Source organism: Oncorhynchus tshawytscha, linkage group LG28, assembly GCF_018296145.1.
Source record: "Oncorhynchus tshawytscha isolate Ot180627B linkage group LG28, Otsh_v2.0, whole genome shotgun sequence".
NCBI lineage: Eukaryota > Metazoa > Chordata > Actinopteri > Salmoniformes > Salmonidae > Oncorhynchus > Oncorhynchus tshawytscha.
In genome coordinates, this window is record NC_056456.1 from 33,734,556 (window position 1) to 33,754,168 (window position 19,613).

At 43.5% G+C, this 19,613-nt stretch overlaps 1 protein-coding gene across 1 annotated transcript; it reads left to right on the top strand.

Annotated features, from left to right (window-relative positions):
* Positions 1-4,139: 4,139 nt before the first annotated feature.
* On the top strand, positions 4,140-11,440 carry LOC112227143 (calcium-activated potassium channel subunit beta-2). The gene is made up of 5 exons (XM_024391999.2): positions 4,140-4,309; positions 7,497-7,625; positions 7,842-8,012; positions 8,403-8,598; positions 10,213-11,440. Exons 1-5 carry the CDS (start codon positions 4,299-4,301, stop codon positions 10,495-10,497), a joined length of 792 nt encoding a protein of 263 aa, XP_024247767.1. The 5' UTR covers positions 4,140-4,298; the 3' UTR covers positions 10,498-11,440.
* The last annotated feature ends 8,173 nt before the right edge of the window (positions 11,441-19,613 follow it).

A 19,613-nucleotide genomic window follows, 5' to 3' on the forward strand; every position in this document is an offset into this window, starting at 1 on the left:
GTCAACTCAAACACATGTGTAATGTCAACTCAAACTCATGTGTAATGTCAACTCAAACACATGTGTAATGTCAACTCAAACACATGTCAACTCAAACACATGTGTAATGTCAACTCAAACTCATGTGTAATGTCAACTCAAACACATGTGTAATGTCAACTCAAACACATGTGTAATGTCAACTCAAACACATGTGTAATGTCAACTCAAACACATGTGTAATGTCAACTCAAACACATGTGTAATGTCAACTCAAACACATGTGTAATGTCAACTCAAACACATGTGTAATGTCAACTCAAACACATGTGTAATGTCAACTCAAACTCATGTGTAATGTCAACTCAAACTCATGTGTAATGTCAACTCAAACTCATGTGTAATGTCAACTCAAACACATGTGTAATGTCAACTCAAACTCATGTGTAATGTCAACTCAAACACATTGGTTGCTGATGTAAGTGTATTTCAAGCATACTTTGAACATCACATTTAACAAGCGAAAAGTACAAGTTGGAAAGTTGACATTGATAACACTTTCTAATGATTTGACATGAACAAAAGCATCAACACATCAACAAATTGACACTGACACATTCAACAAATTCAGAGGTGTGGTGATTGTACTGTAATACAAATCTAAAAGTTGGGAAAGCGTTTGAGAGTAGTAAATAACCAAAGTAAAGTAGCATGGAGTTTGTCACACAAGGTCAGCGGCATTAGGAGGACATGCGTCATTAGAGAGATAATGGGAATACAGAGAGGTACAGCAACCGTTACATTATTCAATAACATGGAGGATGTATGGGCTTATTCTTAATTACGCTCTCAAAATGGTGGTGACTGTAAAACGTACGCAACAATTTATAACCAATATGTTCTTCTCCATGTTTATGTGTAGGGGGCTTTATGATGGTGTGATGGCAGAATTTGGGGTGAGCTGTTGTAACTTCTCAAGGGGATATGTTCTGTGTTGGACTGTGATGTCATGCCTTTCATAGACTCCTGGTATGTCTGCACCCTAACACAAGGCCATTGTGTTCCCGGAACTTTTGCTTGTATAAAGAACTGTTGTGTAAACAATATGATTGTATCGTCACCTCCCACAATATAAGAGACATGGAACCATTTACTCTTTGAGTTCTTCCCTGTGAAACCAGAGGTACATCTCCACTGCAGCTGCTTGTACTAAAGATTTTTCTATTATATAACTAAATAGTCTCTGATTTAATCTTTGGATCTAATTTTCCACAACAATGGTTAGTTGAATACTGTCTCCCATTTTCTCCAGTAAGTCCTGAAATTAATATATATAGATTACGGAGACATAATTTATAGAGCAGCTAGTAAGGGTGCTCTCGAGCGGCTAGATGTTCCTTACCATTCGGCCATCAGATTTGTCACCAATGCTCCTTATTGGACACATCACTGCACTCTATTCTCCTCTGTAAACTCCTCTGTAAACTGGTCTTCTTTGTATACCCGTTGCAAGACCCACTGTTTGATGCTTATTTATAAAACCCTCTTTTCTGAGATACCTACTGCAGCCCTCATCCTCCACATACAACATCTGTTCTGCCAGTCCCATTCTGTTAAAGGGCCCCAAAGCACACACATCCCTGGGTCGCTCCTCTTTTCAGTTAGCTGCAGCTAGCGCCTGGAACGACCTACAACAAACACTCAAACGGGACAGTTTTATCTCCATCTCTTCATTCAAATACCTAGTCATGGACACTCTTACTGACAGTTGTGGTTGGTTCGCGTGATGTAATATTGTCTCTACCTTCATTGTGCTGTTGTCTGTGCCCCATAATGTTTGTACCATGATTTTAGCTGCTACCATGTTGTGCTGCTGCCATGTTGTGTTGCTACCATGTTGTTGACATGTTGTGTTGCTACCATGCTGTGTTGTCATGTGTTGCTGCCATGCCATGTTGTTGTCTTAGGTCTCTCTTTATGTAGTGTTGTGGTGTCTCTCTTGTCGTGACGTGTGTTTGTCCTATATTTTTAACTGACTTGCCTAGTTAAATAAAGGTTGAAAAATAAAACATAAAAATATACATTCAAGGATTTTTCTTTATTTTTAATATTTTCCACATTGTAGAATAATAGTGAAAAAAATCAAAACTATGAAATAACACATATGGAATCATGTAGTAACCAAAAAAGTGGTAAACAAATGTAATTCCTCAAAGTAGCCACCCTTTGCCTTGATGACAGCTTTGCACACTCTTAGCATTCTCTCAACCAGCTTCATGAGGTTGTCACCTGGAATGCATTTCAATTAACAAGTGTGCCTTGTTTAAAGTTAATTTGTGGCATTTCTTTCCCTTCTTTCCGATCATAGATACAATTTGGCTACATAGGCCTACAAACATTTACAATGAATAGCAAAATCACAATAATCACTAGAATGGCTTCAGATCAAAGTCCACGTTGAGACAGAAGGGAGCAAGAGTCCTTAAATTAAAGATCCAGGCAGCCTCTCGTTTTAACAATAAATTGTCGAGGTCACCCCCTCTCCTAGGGAGGGTGACATGTTCAATGCCGATATAATGTAAGGACGAAATCGAGTGGTTTGCTTCCAAAAAGTGGGCCGCAACTGGTAAGTCGAGTTTTTGCACCGAATGGTGCTATGATGCTAACATCTGCAAACAATGTGTATGTGACCAATACAATTTGATTTGATTTGACTTGTCCCGAAGCTACTCCTGCGTTGTCTTGGATGTCTGCTGTTGGGCGGATGGCCAGCTCTAGGAAGTCTCTTGGTGATTCCAAACTTCTTCCATTTAAGAATGATAGAAGCCACTGTGTTCTTGGAACTTCAATGATGCAGAAATGTTTTGGTACCCTTCCCCAGATTTGTACCTCGACACAATCCTGTCTCTGAGCTTTACGGACAATTCTTTTGGACCTCACATTGCTTGGTTTTTGCTCTGACATGCACTTACAAATGTGGGACCTCATATAGACAGGTGTGCCTTTCCCAATCATGTCCAATCAATTGAATTTACCACAGGTGGACTCCAATCAAGTTGTAGTAACTCAAGGATGATCAATGGAAACAGAATGCACCTGAGCTCAATTTCGAGTCTCATAGCAAAGGTTCTGAATACTTATGTAAATAACTTATTTCTGTTTTTTATCTTTAAGAAATGTGCAAAAAGTGTCTAGAAACATGTTTTCACTTTGTCATTATGGGGTATTGTGTGTAGATTGCTGATATTTTTTATTTATTTAATCAATTTTAGAATAAAGCTGTAATGTAACAAAATGTGGAAAAAGTCAAGGGGTCTGAATACTTTCCACAGGCGCTGTATATAAAATAGGAAAATGCATTTTCACTGCTTAAATGAACTGGCTGTTTCCATGACACAATCTGTAGAGTACCTGGGGCAGCCAGCGGAAAATACGAAGGGTTGGTAATGTTCTTTAGTTTCCCCTCGATTGGCTCAGTGTTCTGTCACTCATGGGGACACTACGTCACAGCAAAATCTACAGGGAGAGCTCGAAAAATCAAGCCCCTTGGGTGCTGCCATAGAGTTACATTAGAAGTGCCCATTCAAGAAGGCTCACGGTCATTGGCAACAGACAAAACGACGTCAAATCACATATCTACCGTAGTTTTGATTGGACTGATCATGTCAACATCATACTTTCAAAATCTTAGCTAGCAAGTTAGACAAGCAGTCATCATCATGAATCACGTCGACAATCTACATAACACATGTTTTTATGTTTTGCCCCACCAGGATTTACATGCTAAAATCCCCAGTGCTAAAGAACATGGGCCTGGCTGCTGCCCAATTGAATATGCATGCGACTTTTAATGGGAGAAAGCTGTGTGCTATTGGGTGGAATGTTCAGTGACCATGATTCAGTGTGCCAGCCTTGGTTGTTGATGTTAAATGAGAGGACACAATGAGTTTGTGTTGACAGGGGTTGCATTCATATGGTTCATGCTCCAGGAGCTACGTCTTTCATGACAAGTTCATCGACATTAACACCTTTTATCCATGTTCATCGATCCTCCTGTCTCACCTTATTAACGTTTCTTTGTGTTGCAAAATGAGATGTTTGTTTAGCTGGTGGCGCTGCACCTGAATGTCAACTATATTAAAGGAACACTTCTGTCCTATTCAAGTCAGTTGTTCTTCTTCCTGGTTATGGTGGATCACGACTACGTACTTGTTGATGTCGTAGGATAAATACTTAGTCGTTACTTTTGAATTGTATAAACCAAATAATATTTTGTCAACACCTTGGCTTTCACACGTAGTGAATTTGACAGCAAAGTCATGCAACACAGGTAGGCTTTCTTTTGCTCTATCTCTATCTTTGAGCTTTCACACATGGTGAATTTGACGTCAAAGTTATGGAACACAGGTAGGCTTTCTGTCTTTGAGTTGCACAACTGTCTTGAAAGAACAGTAGAGCATCTTTTAACATGTTTCTCTGTGATGGTAAAGCTCTGTTTCAAACAATAGTGTTCTAGTTCAGTGTTGTTTCCATGACATGAAAGTGGGCAAGAGTGGTCATAAGCGGGTTGACTGAAGATTTACGGTGAAGAAATACAATGAATTACCATCATTAATCTAAATTAATGTTATAGTTGACAGTCTGTCATTGAGTGAGATTCATGCCATTTCATTCCTTGATATATAATCTATGAAATCGCTATTGAGCAAAATGTATAACTACTGTTGATCTGTCTATCTGTACTATCTAGTAGTCGAAAATCCTATGTAGTAATGGCACAATATAATGGGTAGTTAACAGGGTAGTTAACAGCATATTTAACAGGGTGGATAACAGCATATTTAACAGGGTAGATAACAGGGTAGTTAACAGGGTAGTTAACAGGGTAGTTAACAGGGTAGATAACAGGGTAGTTAACAGGGCAGTTAACAGCATATTTAACAGGGTAGATAACAGGGTAGTTAACATATTTAACAGGGTAGTTAACAGCATATTTAACAGGGTAGATAACAGGGTAGTTAACAGGGTAGTTAACAGGGTAGTTAACAGGGTAGAGTTAACAGGGTAGTTAACAGGTAGTTAAGCATATTTAACAGGGTAGTTAACAGGGTAGTTAACATATTTAACAGGGTAGTTAACAGCATATTTAACAGGGTAGAGATTTAACAGGGTAGTTAACAGGGTAGTTAACAGGGTAGTTAACAGGGTAGATAACAGGGTAGTTAACAGGGCAGTTAACAGCATATTTAACAGGGTAGATAACAGGGTAGTTAACAGGGTAGTTAACAGGGTAGATAACAGGGTAGTTAACAGGGCAGTTAACAGCATATTTAACAGGGTAGTTAACAGGGTAGTTAACAGGGTAGATAACAGGGTAGTTAACAGGGCAGTTAACAGCATATTTAACAGGGTAGATAACAGGGTAGTTAACAGGGTAGTTAACAGGGTAGATAACAGGGTAGTTAACAGGGTAGTTAACAGCGTATTTGACAGCGTAGGTAACAGGGTAGTTATGTCACGCCCTGGTCTAAGTATTTTGTGTTTTTCTTCATGTATTGGGTCAGGCCAGGGTGTGGCATGGGGTTTTTGGTATTGTGGTGTGTTTTGTCTTGGGGTTTTGGTGTGTATGTATTGGGATTGTAGCTGGTGGGGTTATCTAGCAAAGTCTATGGCTGTCTGGAGTGGTTCTCAATCAGAGGCAGGTGTTTATCGTTGTCTCTGATTGGGAACCATATTTAGGCAGCCATATTCTTTGAGTTTGTCGTGGGTGATTCTGTTACGGTTCTCTTTTGGTGAAGGAGATTCGGACCAAAATGCAGCGTGTAGATTGCGATCCATATTTAATGAACGAACGTAAAACACGAATCAATAACAAACACTACAAAACAAAGAACTTAACGAAAACCGAAACAGCCTATACTTCTGTAAACTAACACTGAGACAGGAACAACGACACATAGGACAATCACCCACGACAAACTCAAAGAATATGGCTGCCTAAATATGGTTCCCAATCAAATCAAATCAAATGTATTTATATAGCCCTTCGTACATCAGCTGATATCTCAAAGTGCTGTACAGAAACCCAGCCTAAAACCCCAAACAGCAAGCAATGCAGGTGTAGAAGCACGGTGGCTAGGAAAAACTCCCTAGAAAGGCCAAAACCTAGGAAGAAACCTAGAGAGGAACCAGGCTATGTGGGGTGGCCAGTCCTCTTCTGGCTGTGCCGGGTGGAGATTATAACAGAACATGGCCAAGATGTTCAAATGTTCATAAATGACCAGCATGGTCGTATAATAATAAGGCAGAACAGTTGAAACTGGAGCAGCAGCACGGTCAGATGGACTGGGGACAGCAAGGAGTCATCATGTCAGGTAGTCCTGGGGCATGGTCCTAGGGCTCAGGTCCTCCGAGAGAGAGAAAAAAAGAGAGAATTAGAGAGAGCATATGTGGGGTGGCCAGTCCTCTTCTGGCTGTGCCGGGTGGAGATTATAACAGAACATGGCCAAGATGTTCAAATGTTCATAAATGATCAGCATGTTCGAATAATAAGAAGGCAGAACAGTTGAAACTGGAGCAGCAGCACGGCCAGGTGGACTGGGGACAGCAAGGAGTCATCATGTCAGGTAATCCTGGGGCATGGTCCTAGGGCTCAGGTCCTCCGAGAGAGAGAAGGAGAGAATTAGAGAACGCACACTTAGATTCACACAGGACACCGAATAGGACAGGAGAAGTACTCCAGATATAACAAACTGACCCTAGCCCCCCGACACATAAACTACTGCAGCATAAATACTGGAGGCTGAGACAGGAGGCAACAGAAACACCTGAGAGACAACGACGTCAGAGACAACGATAAACACCTGCCTCTGATTGAGAACCACTCCAGACAGCCATAGACTTTGCTAGATAACCCCACTAGCTACAATCCCAATACATACACACCAAAACCCCAAGACAAAACACACCACAATACAAAAACCCCATGCCACACCCTGGCCTGACCCAATACATGAAGAAAAACACAAAATACTTAGACCAGGGCGTGACAAGTTAACAGGGTAGTTTCCCAAATTCGATCCTCAAATGTATTTTTAACACTACACAACTGATTCAAATTATCAAAGCTTAAAGATTAGTTGATTATTTGAAGCCATGTAGTGCTAGGGGGAAAAAAACAAAACAAACATGCACCCCTTGGGGTCGCGAGGACCGAGTTTAGGAAACCCTGCAGTAGTTTATCTCATTGCCAACTGTCCAGCAAGTTGAACTGTTGGGGAGTGTCTGAGAACCAACAGGTATATTGAATAGAGCAGTGGTTCCCAACCAGGGGTACTTGGCCTATCCACAGGGGGTACTTGATAAGACTCATAAAACCATTGGTCTACTGGTAAAATGCACATGACGGGGTACTTCAGGGGTACTCCGGTAAGAGCTAAATTCAGTTGCTGGTACAGTAATCCAAAAAGGTTGGGAACCACTGGTCTAGAGTGATAACAGACTGTTATTTTGTGCAGGTCATTCCATCAATCTTTCCGCACCACTTCTTCTGTGAGAAGAGGAGGTCGTGAGACATCTGGAAAGAGGCTCTTTGTGACAGGTGCCAAAAGTGCGGGATGGGCAGCATCAGGAGGAGGAGCGACGAGGTACACTGTCACCCTTAAAAACACTATATTTTAGTCATTCATTTTAATATATTTTTTCTGACATGCAGTGGGGGTTCCTCCAAGAAGGAAACAGATAATGGTTCTCCTAATTTAAATTGAGAAAAATGTCAACTGATTCAACAAACTAAAAAAATCCTCTTTGTAAAATGAATTGAAATGGACTTGACCCCAACACTGGCCTGACCACTACCTCAGGTCCATCTACCAGAAATTCCGAGATGTTGACCTGCTGGACAAGAAGAAGACGATGACAGCTATGAAGGCTGGGGAGGACCGGGCTATTCTCCTAGGCCTGGGCATGGTCATTGCGTCAGCCATGATGTACTTTGTCCTGGGCATCACTGTACTGCGCTCCTATGCAGACAGGTACTGGACTATCAATCTGACAGTGGATTGTTTTGTGTGGATTTTGTACTTTTGGGTGGACTCTGCTTTCGTTCATTCTGAAAGACTGTAATTCAATCAGTCTGCCTTTGTAGTGTTGATGAGGTATGTTTGTTTGGCAGTCTTTTCTTTGTGCAAGTCACTGCACAGCATGCCACAGTATTATGGAGGGTTATCAGCGCCAATTCTAAAATGCAATGCTTAAATGCTAAATTGAAATGTGAAAATGACGCATCTACCTCTCTACCTGGTATTTTTACACCCCAACATCTTTCTGCAATTTGATTTGAATACAGAGAAAAATCTATATTTACATGCCACTGTGTAAATCCTACAATAGCCTTGAACTATTACCTTTATCTCTCCATATAGTGTGTGGACAGAGGGGAGTGTCTGTATCGTGCTCAACTCCACCATCACAGCAGACATGAACTGCTCTTACAGCTGTGGCTCGGACTGCTGGAGAGGCTCCAAGTACCCCTGTCTGCAGGTCTACGTCAGTGTTAACACCACGGGCAGGGTCAGCCGCTTATCCCACAATGAGGAGAGCTGGGACGCCAACTTTGAGGTGAACGGAGGGTCAGAACGGAGGTTGTGAAAGACTGGATAGCGTATGTTGACATGGGGCTTGTGATATTCTGACTACACCATATGTACACATACATGTTATTCACTCATTTCATCTAAACTGCTTGCGTGCGTCAGCGAGCGTCTGAGCAGCCAGGCACTAAAATAGAACTTGGTTCTATTTTTGACGCTTGACACACTGCAAGTTCTACCTCTTCCATCTCCTCATTGGTTTTTAGGAGCATGTAGCTGTCATGCCCTGACCATTGAGAGCTGTTTATTCTCTGTTGGTTGGGGCGTGATAGTGACTAGGGTGGGTCATCTTGGTGATTCATGGTTTATGTTGGCCTGGTATGGTTCCCAATCAGAGACAGCTGTTTATCGTTGTCTCTGATTGGGGATCATATTTAGGGGATCATATTTAGGAACTCTACGCACGCTGCGCCTTGGTCTACTCCTTTCAACGAGTGTGACAATAGCCGCGTGGGTGATTGAAAGATGAACCAAGGTCCACACTCCAGTCCAGTTGGTGGTGGTAATGCACCTTAAAGTTGGTTGCCAATCGCCATATAAAGTCCACAGAAGAAGAAGAAGAATACCGATGGAGGAGAGATTACAATAAAATAACTAGGTTTCCCCTTTTATCTGTGAATTAATTGTCGGAGAAGAGAACACACGATTTTGAGTGATTCAAAATGGGTAAAAATTCTACAAAGATAGAGAGAAAAAGGACCTTGTGCATCTCAGGTAAAATAACCACCCAGTGTTTATATCCCATGACAAATTAGCTAGCAACAGCAAGCTAGCAAGCTAAATGTGTCACGAACCTTGCCGAAGACGGTGCCTCTTCCTGTTCGGGCGGTGCTCGGCGGTCGTCGTCGCCGGCCTATTAGCTGCCATCGATTTCCTTTCCGTTTGTTTTTGGTTATTGGGTAATTGGGTACACCTGTTTTGTATTAGGGTTTGTTTGTAGGGTATTTAAGGGCACTAGGCCCGCTGGGTATTTGTGCGGGCTTGTTTGTGTTACTCTGTGTTTGATGGTGTGAGTTATTCGTACATTTATTCTCCGGACTATTTTGTCCTGTTGTTTGGACCGGCAACTTATTATACGCCCTGTGTGTTGGCGTGACTGTTTTTGTTGCACTGGGGAATAAATTTGAAGGAAAGACTGAACCCTGCTCTCTGCGCCTGATTCCACCCACCACCACTCCTAGTTGATCGTAACAAAATGGCCCTGAATTTTTCATGTGTTTTGACCTGTTCCCAAATTAATATGGTTGGTTCAGAGTTCATTTTGATATTTCAACCTGCGTGTTCTGATTTCATCTGGTGGGAATGGACAAAATAAAACGCGGACGCACGCACGTGCCCTGTCTAGCCAGCATGTGAGCTAGCAGGCCTGCTTCTTCCTGTTCAGGTAGTCTGGGAAACTCCTAGCCCTATGCATGACTCTTGATGCGCTATGTACCGGTTTCTCTCAACAGGAACAAATGTTTATACAAATAAATATTTATGTTGACTATCAAAGGATGCTTACTAAGCCTGTAGGTTAGGTATGCATGCTGAAAGCCCCCGAACTAACATCAATGTCACCCACCCACTTTTCTATTTCCAGTGTTTCTACGTGCCAAAGTGCCAGAAGGACACCAATGCGATGCACCACATTATCGTGAACATCTCAGAGCGCCTGAAGCCGCACCACCAGGTCCTGTGCTACTACGACCCCAGCGACCAGCAGGAGAGTGTCCTCCTGACCCGGCAGTACGGCCACAGTCCCGTCTTCCACTCGCTCTTCTGGCCCTCCTGTATGCTCACGGGGGGCACCGCCATCATCTTCATGGTCAAACTCACCCAGTACCTCTCCATTATGTGCGAGCAGGTTATCAAGATCGAAAGGTGAAGCTTGCCTGGCGTGGCAGCTGAGAGCGTCAAACATGGCCGCCAGTCCGGACAGATGATGACATGAAAGGGATTGTTTCAACCGAATGACCCTGTGACCTCTTGTAATGTCGCTCTCTCAGCGCTGAGAGATTTGGAACAGGTGGCTGGACTGGCTTCTGTTCTGAAACTGACATCTTGGAAAGCAGATAAATGAATGTTCGACCCCTGTTGCCTGGAAAGCAACTTGCATGCATGTTTTCTTACTGAATATGTAAACTTTTTATATAAAATAACAGGCTATTTGAAAGTTATTAAATTATTCACCAACGCTGAACATGGGACTTTCACAGAAAGTTGGGTACAATCCTAAGTGTTGAGTATTGGTGAGCACTTTATCTAACACAGATGACAATGCCAACCTACATTTGTGCTGACGGAGTGAGACAGAGAGTTCATTCTCCTAAATTGTCCAATGTATTTGCTGAAGATAACTGTTCACGTCCTACTGTGTCAAAGTTAGAACCCTGTTTCGGTTCCTGTATGTTCACAATGAAGAGGGTTAAAGACCATTGTGGATATACTCGAACTAGGTAGAATATGCAGAATCTAATGGGGAAAATGCTGAATGACACCATCAACATATTTTAGGGGTCAGCTATAGCTTATATTATTTATAGTAGATACCATTTTATTGTTCAGTCTGTCATACAGAACTTGTGTGCTATGCAGCAACAACAAAAATCAGTGTCTTGTGTTGCTCTGATGACAATCCCAGGAAAGCTGCAAATTCCGTTCTGTTTATTTTTAATACATTTTGCTCTGTATGCAATAAATTGACCTCTCATAACTTATACATGCACTTATGCCTTCCCATGGTGAGGCATATCAAAATGAAATAAATCCTTTAATGGTGAATCAAGTAATTGTTTACAAATGATGCAACTGTAATAAACCCTACATTCTTGTTCAGAAATTCCTTCCTTTGAGGGCATTTGGCATAACAGCCTTTGAGCCTTTCCTAACCCTAACCCTAACCCTAACCCTAACCCCTCTTAGAAAAATGTCACACCTGGCTTTGCATAAGACTGGCTTTGGATAGAAATACACATTTTATGGCTGCATTAATCACATCTTTGATATTGTCAGTTTCACTGCTCTCCGTTGTTATGACATACGTGTTGTTTGCTTGGCCAACTGTCCGCTTCCATCTTCCTTTTACAGCAATGGAACGCAGCAAATATTTGACAATCAAGCAAGGGGGTTTCCTTGAATTTTCCCCCCTTTGCTGTCCACTTCATGACAAGGTTATTACCCCCTGACCAGAAGCAGTGTAGGCGGCCTAGTCCATTTTAGAGTGGAAGAGCTATAAGGAGTGCCCAGTAGGCCTAATGGCTGTCAGACGGTTTCGGAAGATACATCTGCGTTTATGAAAATGGCGTCCCTTCAGAGGACAAGAACAAGATGTATGTAATGAGAAGTGCAATATCACATGGAGACGTATACTTGGAATACAGAGGAGTAATGGAAGGAAAAAGAGAGGCAGAGGAGGTCGAAAAGAGAGAGGGAAGATGAGGGGGAGCTTGAAGCAGAGGGAGCTGTACGCCGGATTTAAGACAGGAGGAGAATTGGAAGTGAGTGAGGGCAAGGTATTGGAGGTGGCAGGTGTGATGAAGTTCTCGGAGCCTGAGGATTGCACCGAGGGTCAGGATAAATATGAGTCAGCGACGGTAGGAGGGTAATTTTGTGAAAAGTGAACCTTTGCCTTCAGGCTAATCCATTTGTGGTTTCAGGATGGGTGAAAACAGTTGGATGCTGTGGAATCGGTGAAGGTGATAATTGTCTTGTGATAATTGTTTGTGTTTCTGCTGGTCAGAGGGAATAGGTGCTCTGCGTGTAACGAATGGGGACATAAGATGTGAATTGTTTTCTCTCAAGAAAACGGCTCCATTGACAGGAGTGATTTCTGGGATAGCAGTAAATGCAGTGGTGTAAAGTACTTAAGTAAAAATACTTTAAAGTACTACATAAGTCGTTTTTTGGGGTATCTTTACTTTACTATTTATATTTTTGACGACGTTTACTTTTACTTCACTACATTCCTAAAGAGAATTATGTACTTTCTACTCCATACATTTTCCCTGACTCCCAAAATTACTTTTTACATGTTGAATGCTTAATCAAGAGAACATCCCTGGTCATCCCTACTGCCTCTGATCTGACTGACTCACTAAACACATGCTTCATTTGTAAATGATGTCTGAGTGTTGGAGTGTGCCCCTGGCTATCCGTACATTTAAAAAACAAGACAATGGTGCCATCTAGTTTGCTTAATATAAGGAATTTGAAATTATTTATACTTTTACTTTTGCTACTTAACTATATTTTAGCAATTCTATTTACTTTTGATACTTAAGTATATTTAAAGCCAAATACTTTTAGACTTTTACTCAAGTAGGATTTTACTGAGTGATTTTCACTTTTGCATTTTCTACTAAGGTATCTTTATTTTTACTCAGGTATGACAATTGGGTACTTTTTCCACCACTGGGTAAATGTATCAAGGCACAAGGCGAGACCCAGATGCAGACACAGGAGGCAGATGGTTGGAGTCGTACAATGTTTATTAATCCAAAGGGGTAGGCAAGAGAATGCTCATGGACAGGCAAAAGGTCAAAACCAGATCAGAGTCCAGGAGGTACAGAGTGGCAGACAGGCTCGTGGTCAAGGCAGGCAGAATGGTCAGGCAGGCGGGTACTAAGTCAGGCAAGGGTCGAAACCGGGAGGACTAGAAAAAGGAGAATGCAAAAAGCAGGAGAACGGGAAAAACGCTGGTTGACTTGGAACATACAAGACGAACTGGCACAGAGAGACAGGAAACACAGGGATAAATACACTGGTACAGAGAGACAGGAAACAGAGGGATAAATACACTGGGGAGAATAAGTGATACATGGAGAGGGTGGAGACAATCACAGGAACAGGTGAAACAGATCAGGGCATGACCCCCCCCCCCCAGGGACACCTTCTGGCGTACTACCTGGGCGCATACCTGGCTGACCGGGGTGTCGGCGGTGGAAATTGACGACGAGGGCCGGGTCCAAGATGTCTTTAGCAGGAACCCACCACTCCCCCCCGGGCCATAACCCTCCCAGTCAACCAGGTACTAGAAACCCCTGCCCCGTGGTCGAACCTTCAGGAGGTGTCTTACCTTATACACTGGCTGGCCACCGATAAGCCGGGGGTGGAGGGATGGGCCTGGAGACAGAAGACAAAGGACAGTGAGACACAGGCTTAATCCTAGACACATGGAAGGTAGGCTGAATACGGAGGGTACGGGGTAACACAAGACGGACAGCAGTGGAACTCAGGACTCTGGAGATGGGAAAAGGACCAATGAACCGAGGTCAAACCGAGGACCAATGAACCGAGGACCAATGAATCGATCCCTTCGGGAGTTGGTCTTGAGAATAGCCGCCCTGGCTCTTCTCCAGGTATGTTGACAGTGGCGGACAAACCAAGGGTACACTGTCACGCCTGCTCCCGCTCTTCCTCCCCCTCCCCCAGCCGGCTTGCCCAGCGCCTATTTCTCGGCCGGTTCGCCCAGGTGGGGTGCCGGGTGGCGGCCCTAGAGGGGGGGGTACTGTGACGCCTGCTCCCGCTCTTCCTCCCTCTGGCGCTCGAGGGCACCAGACTCCCCAACATTACGCACTCAAGCCACCTTCAGTACGCACACCTGCCTTTCCCCATCACAGGCATCATCACTCATTGGACTCACGTGGACTCCATTTCTTGTGTAATTTCCTTCGCTATATCTGTCTGTTTCCTAGCTCTGTTCCCTGCTTCAGGATCATTTGTCTCATGTCCATGTTACCCGTGTTCCGACGCAGTTCCTGTCTTGTTTCCTTGTCTGTCCCTGAATAAATGTCTGACTCCCTGTACCTGCTTCTCCTGTCCGGCATCGGTCCTTACAAGACGTGAAAGTTGACCAACTGAAGGGGAAGTTTCCTGGTGTTTGTGATGCTCGTCGTTTGGTAAGACGCAGAGAAACAGTGGTGGTGAAACAGAAGAGTCGTTGTCTGTTATTTTGAGTTTTGATGTTGAGTCTTTGCTCGACAAAGTGATGTTAGGGTATATAAGTTATCCTGTACGAGCTTTTGTGCCGAATACATTATGTTGTTACAGGTGTCAAGCTGATGGGCATGTGGCAACAGTGTGTAGGAGGGAGGTTCCTAGGTGTGATACATATGCAGAAGGGCATGAGACAAATGAATGTGTAGTATTGGGGAAAGTAGTGGTATGTGTTAATTGTAGAGGTGCCCATGGGGCTGGGGATCAGAAATGTCCGGTGCGAGAGAGGCAGGTTGAGGTTTCCAGGGTTAGAGTAGTGCAGAAGTTGTCTTATGCTGAGGCAGTGAAGAAAGTAGAGGAAGTTGGTGCAAGGGGGAGGCATCCTGAGAATAGTGGTGTGAGCAGTAGATCTCTACCAGTACATAGGGATAGGCCAGCAAGTGATATATTCTTCAGTAAGATTGGATTTTTAGCATTTATTTTTCTTTATTTTATTTAACCTTTATTTATCTAGGCAAGTCAGTTAAGAACAAATTCTTATTTACAATGACGGCCTACCAAATGACAAAAGGCCTCCTGCGGGGACAGGGGCTGGGATAAAAAAAATAGGACAAAACACACATCATGACAAGAGAGACACCACAACACTACATAAAGAGAGACCTAAGACAACAACATAGCAAGGCAGAAACCCATGACAACACAGGATGGTAGCAACACAACATGACAATAACATGGTAGCGACACAACATGGTAGTAGCACAAAACATGCTGCAAACATTAGGTAGAGACAACGAAACATCACGCAAAGGAGCCACAACTTTCAGTAAGAGTGTCCATGATTGAATATTTGACTAAAGAGATTGAGATGAAACTGTCCCGTTTGAGTGTTTGTTGCAGCTCGTTCAAGTCACTAGATGCAGCGAACTGAAAAGACGAGTGACCTAGGGATGTGTGTGCTTTGGGGACCTTTAACAGAATGGGACTGGCAGAACGGGTGTTGTATGTGGAGGATGAGGGCTGCAGTAGATATCTCAGATAGGGGAGAGTGAGGCCTAAGGATTTTATAAATAAGCATCAACCAGTGGGTCTTGCGACAGAGATAACCAGTGCAGTGATGTGTCCTATAAGGAACATTGGTGGCAAATCTGATGGCCAAATAGTATTTTTATTTATTTTTATTTAACCTTTATTTAAACAGGTAGGCCAGTTGAGAACAAGTTCTCATTTACAACTGCAACCTGGCCAAGATAAAGCAAAGCAGTGCGACAAAAACAACAACACAGAGTTACACAAAAACAAACGGAGAGTCAAAAACACAATAGAAAAATCTATGTACAGTGTGTGCAAATGTAAAAAGAGGCGAAATAATTCAAATTTAGCGTTAACACTGGAGTGATAGATCTGCAGATGATCTTGTGCAAGTGGAGATACTGGGGTGCAAAAGAGCAAGAGGATAAATAACAATATGGGGATGAGGCAGTTGGGTGTGCTATTTACAGATTGGCTGTGTACAAATACAGTGATCGGTATGCTGCTCTGACAGCTCATGCTTAAAGTTAGAGAGGGAGATATAAGACTCCAGCTTCAGTGATTTTTGCAATTTGTTCCAGTCATTGGCAGCAGAGAACTGGAAGGAAAGGTGGCCAAAGGAAGTGTTGGCTTTGGGGATGACCAGTGAAATATACCTGCTGGAGTGTGTGCTACGGGTGGGTGTTGCTATGGTGACCAGTGAGCTGAGATAAGGTGGGGCTTTACCTAGCAAAGTTGTATAGATGACCTGGAGCCAGTGGGTTTGGCGACGAATATGTAGTGAGAGCATACAGCCAACAAGAGCATACAGGTCGCAGTGGTGGGTAGTATTTCTGGATTTGATGACAAAACGGATGGCACTGTGATAGACTGCAGCACGAGCGAAGGCGGCTTTGTTGCAAAATAGGAAGCCGATTCTAGATTTAATTTTGGATTGGAGATGCTAAATGTGAGTCTGGAAGGAGAGTTTACAGTCTAACCAGTCACCTAAGTATTTGTAGTTGTCCACATATTCTAAGTCAGAACCGTCCAGATTAGTGATGCTAGTCGGGCGGGTGGGTCGGGCAATCAGTTGAAGTGCATGCACTTAGTTTTACTAGCATTTAAAAGCAGTTGGAGGCCAAGGAAGGAGTGTTGTATGGCATTGAAGCTCGTTTGGAGGTTTGTTAGCACAGTGTCCAAAGAAGGGCCAGATGTATACAAAATGATGTTGTCTGCGTAGAGGTGGATCAGATAATCACCAGCAGCAAGAGCGACATCATTGATGTATACAGAGAAAATAGTCAGCCCGAGAATTGAACCCTGTGGCACACCCATAGAGACTGCCAGAGGTCCGGACAACAGGCCCTCCGATTTGACACACAGAACTCTATCTGAAGAGTTGTTGGTGAACCAGTCGAGGCAGTCATTTGAGAAGCCAAGGCTATTGAGTCTGCCGAGAAGAATGCGGTGATTGACAGAGTCGAAAGCATATTTGTAAACAACAGCTGTTGCACAAAATCTAAGGAAGTCTCTAGATTTTGCTCACCTGAAGTAGAGTATCTTGCGATAAATTGTAGACCACACTATCTGCCTAGAGAGTTTTCAGCTATACATTTCGTGGCTGTTTATTTACCACCACAGACGGATGCTGGCACTAAGATCGCACTCAGACAGCTGTATAAGGAAATAAGAAAACAGGAAACCGCTCATCCAGAGGCGGAGGTCCTAGAGGCCGGAGACTTTAATGCAGGGAAACTTAAATGAGTTCTACCTAATTTCTATCAACATGTTAAATGTGCAACCAGAGGGAAAACAATTTTTGATCACCTGTACTCCACACACAGAGATGCGTACAAAGCTCTCACTCGCCCTCCATTTGGTAAATCCGACAACAATTCTATCCTCCTGATTCCTGCTTACAAGCTAAAATTAAAGCAGGAAGCACCAGTGACTCGGTCTATAAAAAAGTGGTCAGATGAAGCAGATGCTAGACTACAGGACTGTTCTGCTATCACAGACTGGAACATGTTCCGTGATTCTTCCAATGTCATTGAGGAGTACACCACATCAGTCACTGGCTTTATCAATAAGTGCATTGAGGATGTCGTTCCCACAGTGACTGTACGGACATACCCCAACCAGAAGCCATGGATTACAGGCAACATTCGCACTGCGCTAAAGGGTAGAGCTGCCACTTTGAAAGTGCGGGACTCTAACCTGGAAGCTTATAAGAAATCCTGCTATGCCCTCTGACGAACCATCAAACAGGCAAAAAGTCAATACAGGACTAAGATTGAATCATACTACACCGGCTCAGATGCTCGTCTTATGTGGCAGGGCTTGCAAACTGTTACAGGCTACAAAGGGAAGCACAGCCACGAGCTGCCCAGTGACACAAGCCTACCAGACGAGCTAAATCACTTCTATGCTCGCTTCGAGGCAAGCAACACTGAGGCATGCATGAGAGCATCAGCTGTTCTTGATGACTGTGTAATCACGCTCTCCGTAGCCAACGTGAGTAAGACCTTTAAACAGGTCAACATACACAAGGCTGCGGGCCCAGATGGATTACCAGAACATGTGGTCTGGGCATGTACTGACCAACTGGCAGGTGTCTTCACTGACATTTTCAACATGTCCCTGATTGAGTCTGTAATAAAAACATATTTCAAGCAGACCACCATAGTCCCTGTGCCCAAGAACACAAAGGCAACGTGCCTATATGACTGCAGATATTATGAATGCTATTCATTGACTATAGCTCAGTGTTCAACAGCATAGTTCCCTCAAAGCAAATCACTAAGCTAAAGATCCTGGGACTAAACACCTCCCTCTGCAACTGGATCCTGGACTTCCTGACGGGCCACCCCCAGGTGGTGAGGGTAGGTTGCAACACATCTGCCACCCTGATCCTCAACACCGGAGCCCCTCAGGGGTGCGTGCTCAGTCCCCTCCTGTACTCCCTGTTCACCCATGACTGCATGGCAAGGCATGACTCCAACACCATCATTTAATTTGCAGCCGACACAACAGTGGTAGGCCTGATCACCGGCAATGACAAGACAGCCTATAGGGAGGAGGTCAGAGACCTGGCCGGGTGGTGCCAGAATAACAACCTATCACCTATCCCTCAACATAACCAAGACTAAGGAGATAATTGTGGACTACAGGAAAAGGAGGACCGAGCACGCCCCCATTCTCATGGGTGTAGTGGAGCAGGTTGAGAACTTCAAGTTCCTTGGTGTCCACATCACCAACAAACTAACATGGTCCAAACACACCAAAAGCCTATTCCCCCTCAGGAAACTAAAATGATTTGGCATGGGTCCTCAGATCCTTAAAAGGTTCTACAGCTACAACATCGAGAGCATCATTGCCTGGTACGGCAATTGCTCGGCCTCCGATCGCAAAGCACTCCAGAGCGTAGTGTGTACAGCCCAGTACATCACTGGGGCCAAGCTGCCTGCCATCCAGGCCCTCTACACCAGGCGGTGTCAGAGGAAGGCCCTAAAAATTGTCAAAGACCCCAGCCACCCCAGTCATAGAGTGTTCTCTCTATTACCGCATGGCAAGCGGTAGCGGAGTGCCAAGTCTAGGACAAAAAGGCTTCCCAACAGTTTTTACCCCCAAGCCATAAGACTCCTGAACAGGTAATCAAATGGCTACCTGAACTATTTGCCTTGTGTGTGCTACTCTCTGTTTATCATATATGCATAGTCACTTTAACTATACATTCATGTACATACTACTCATCTGGCCCGACTAACCGGTGCCTGTATATAGCCTCGCTACTGCTATTATCACTATTTTTTTACTGTTGTTTTTTTTTTTTTTTTGCACTGTTGGTTAGAGACTGTAAGTAAGCATTTCACTGTAAGGTCTACCTACTCCTGTTGTATTCGGCGCACATGACAAATAATCTTTGATTTGATTTAATCTAGCATGGGTAGGATAGTCATCTGAATCAGGGTTAGTTTGGCAGCTGGAGTGAAGGGGAGCGATTACGATAGAGGAAATCAAGTCTAGATTTAACTTTAGCCTGCAGCTTTGATA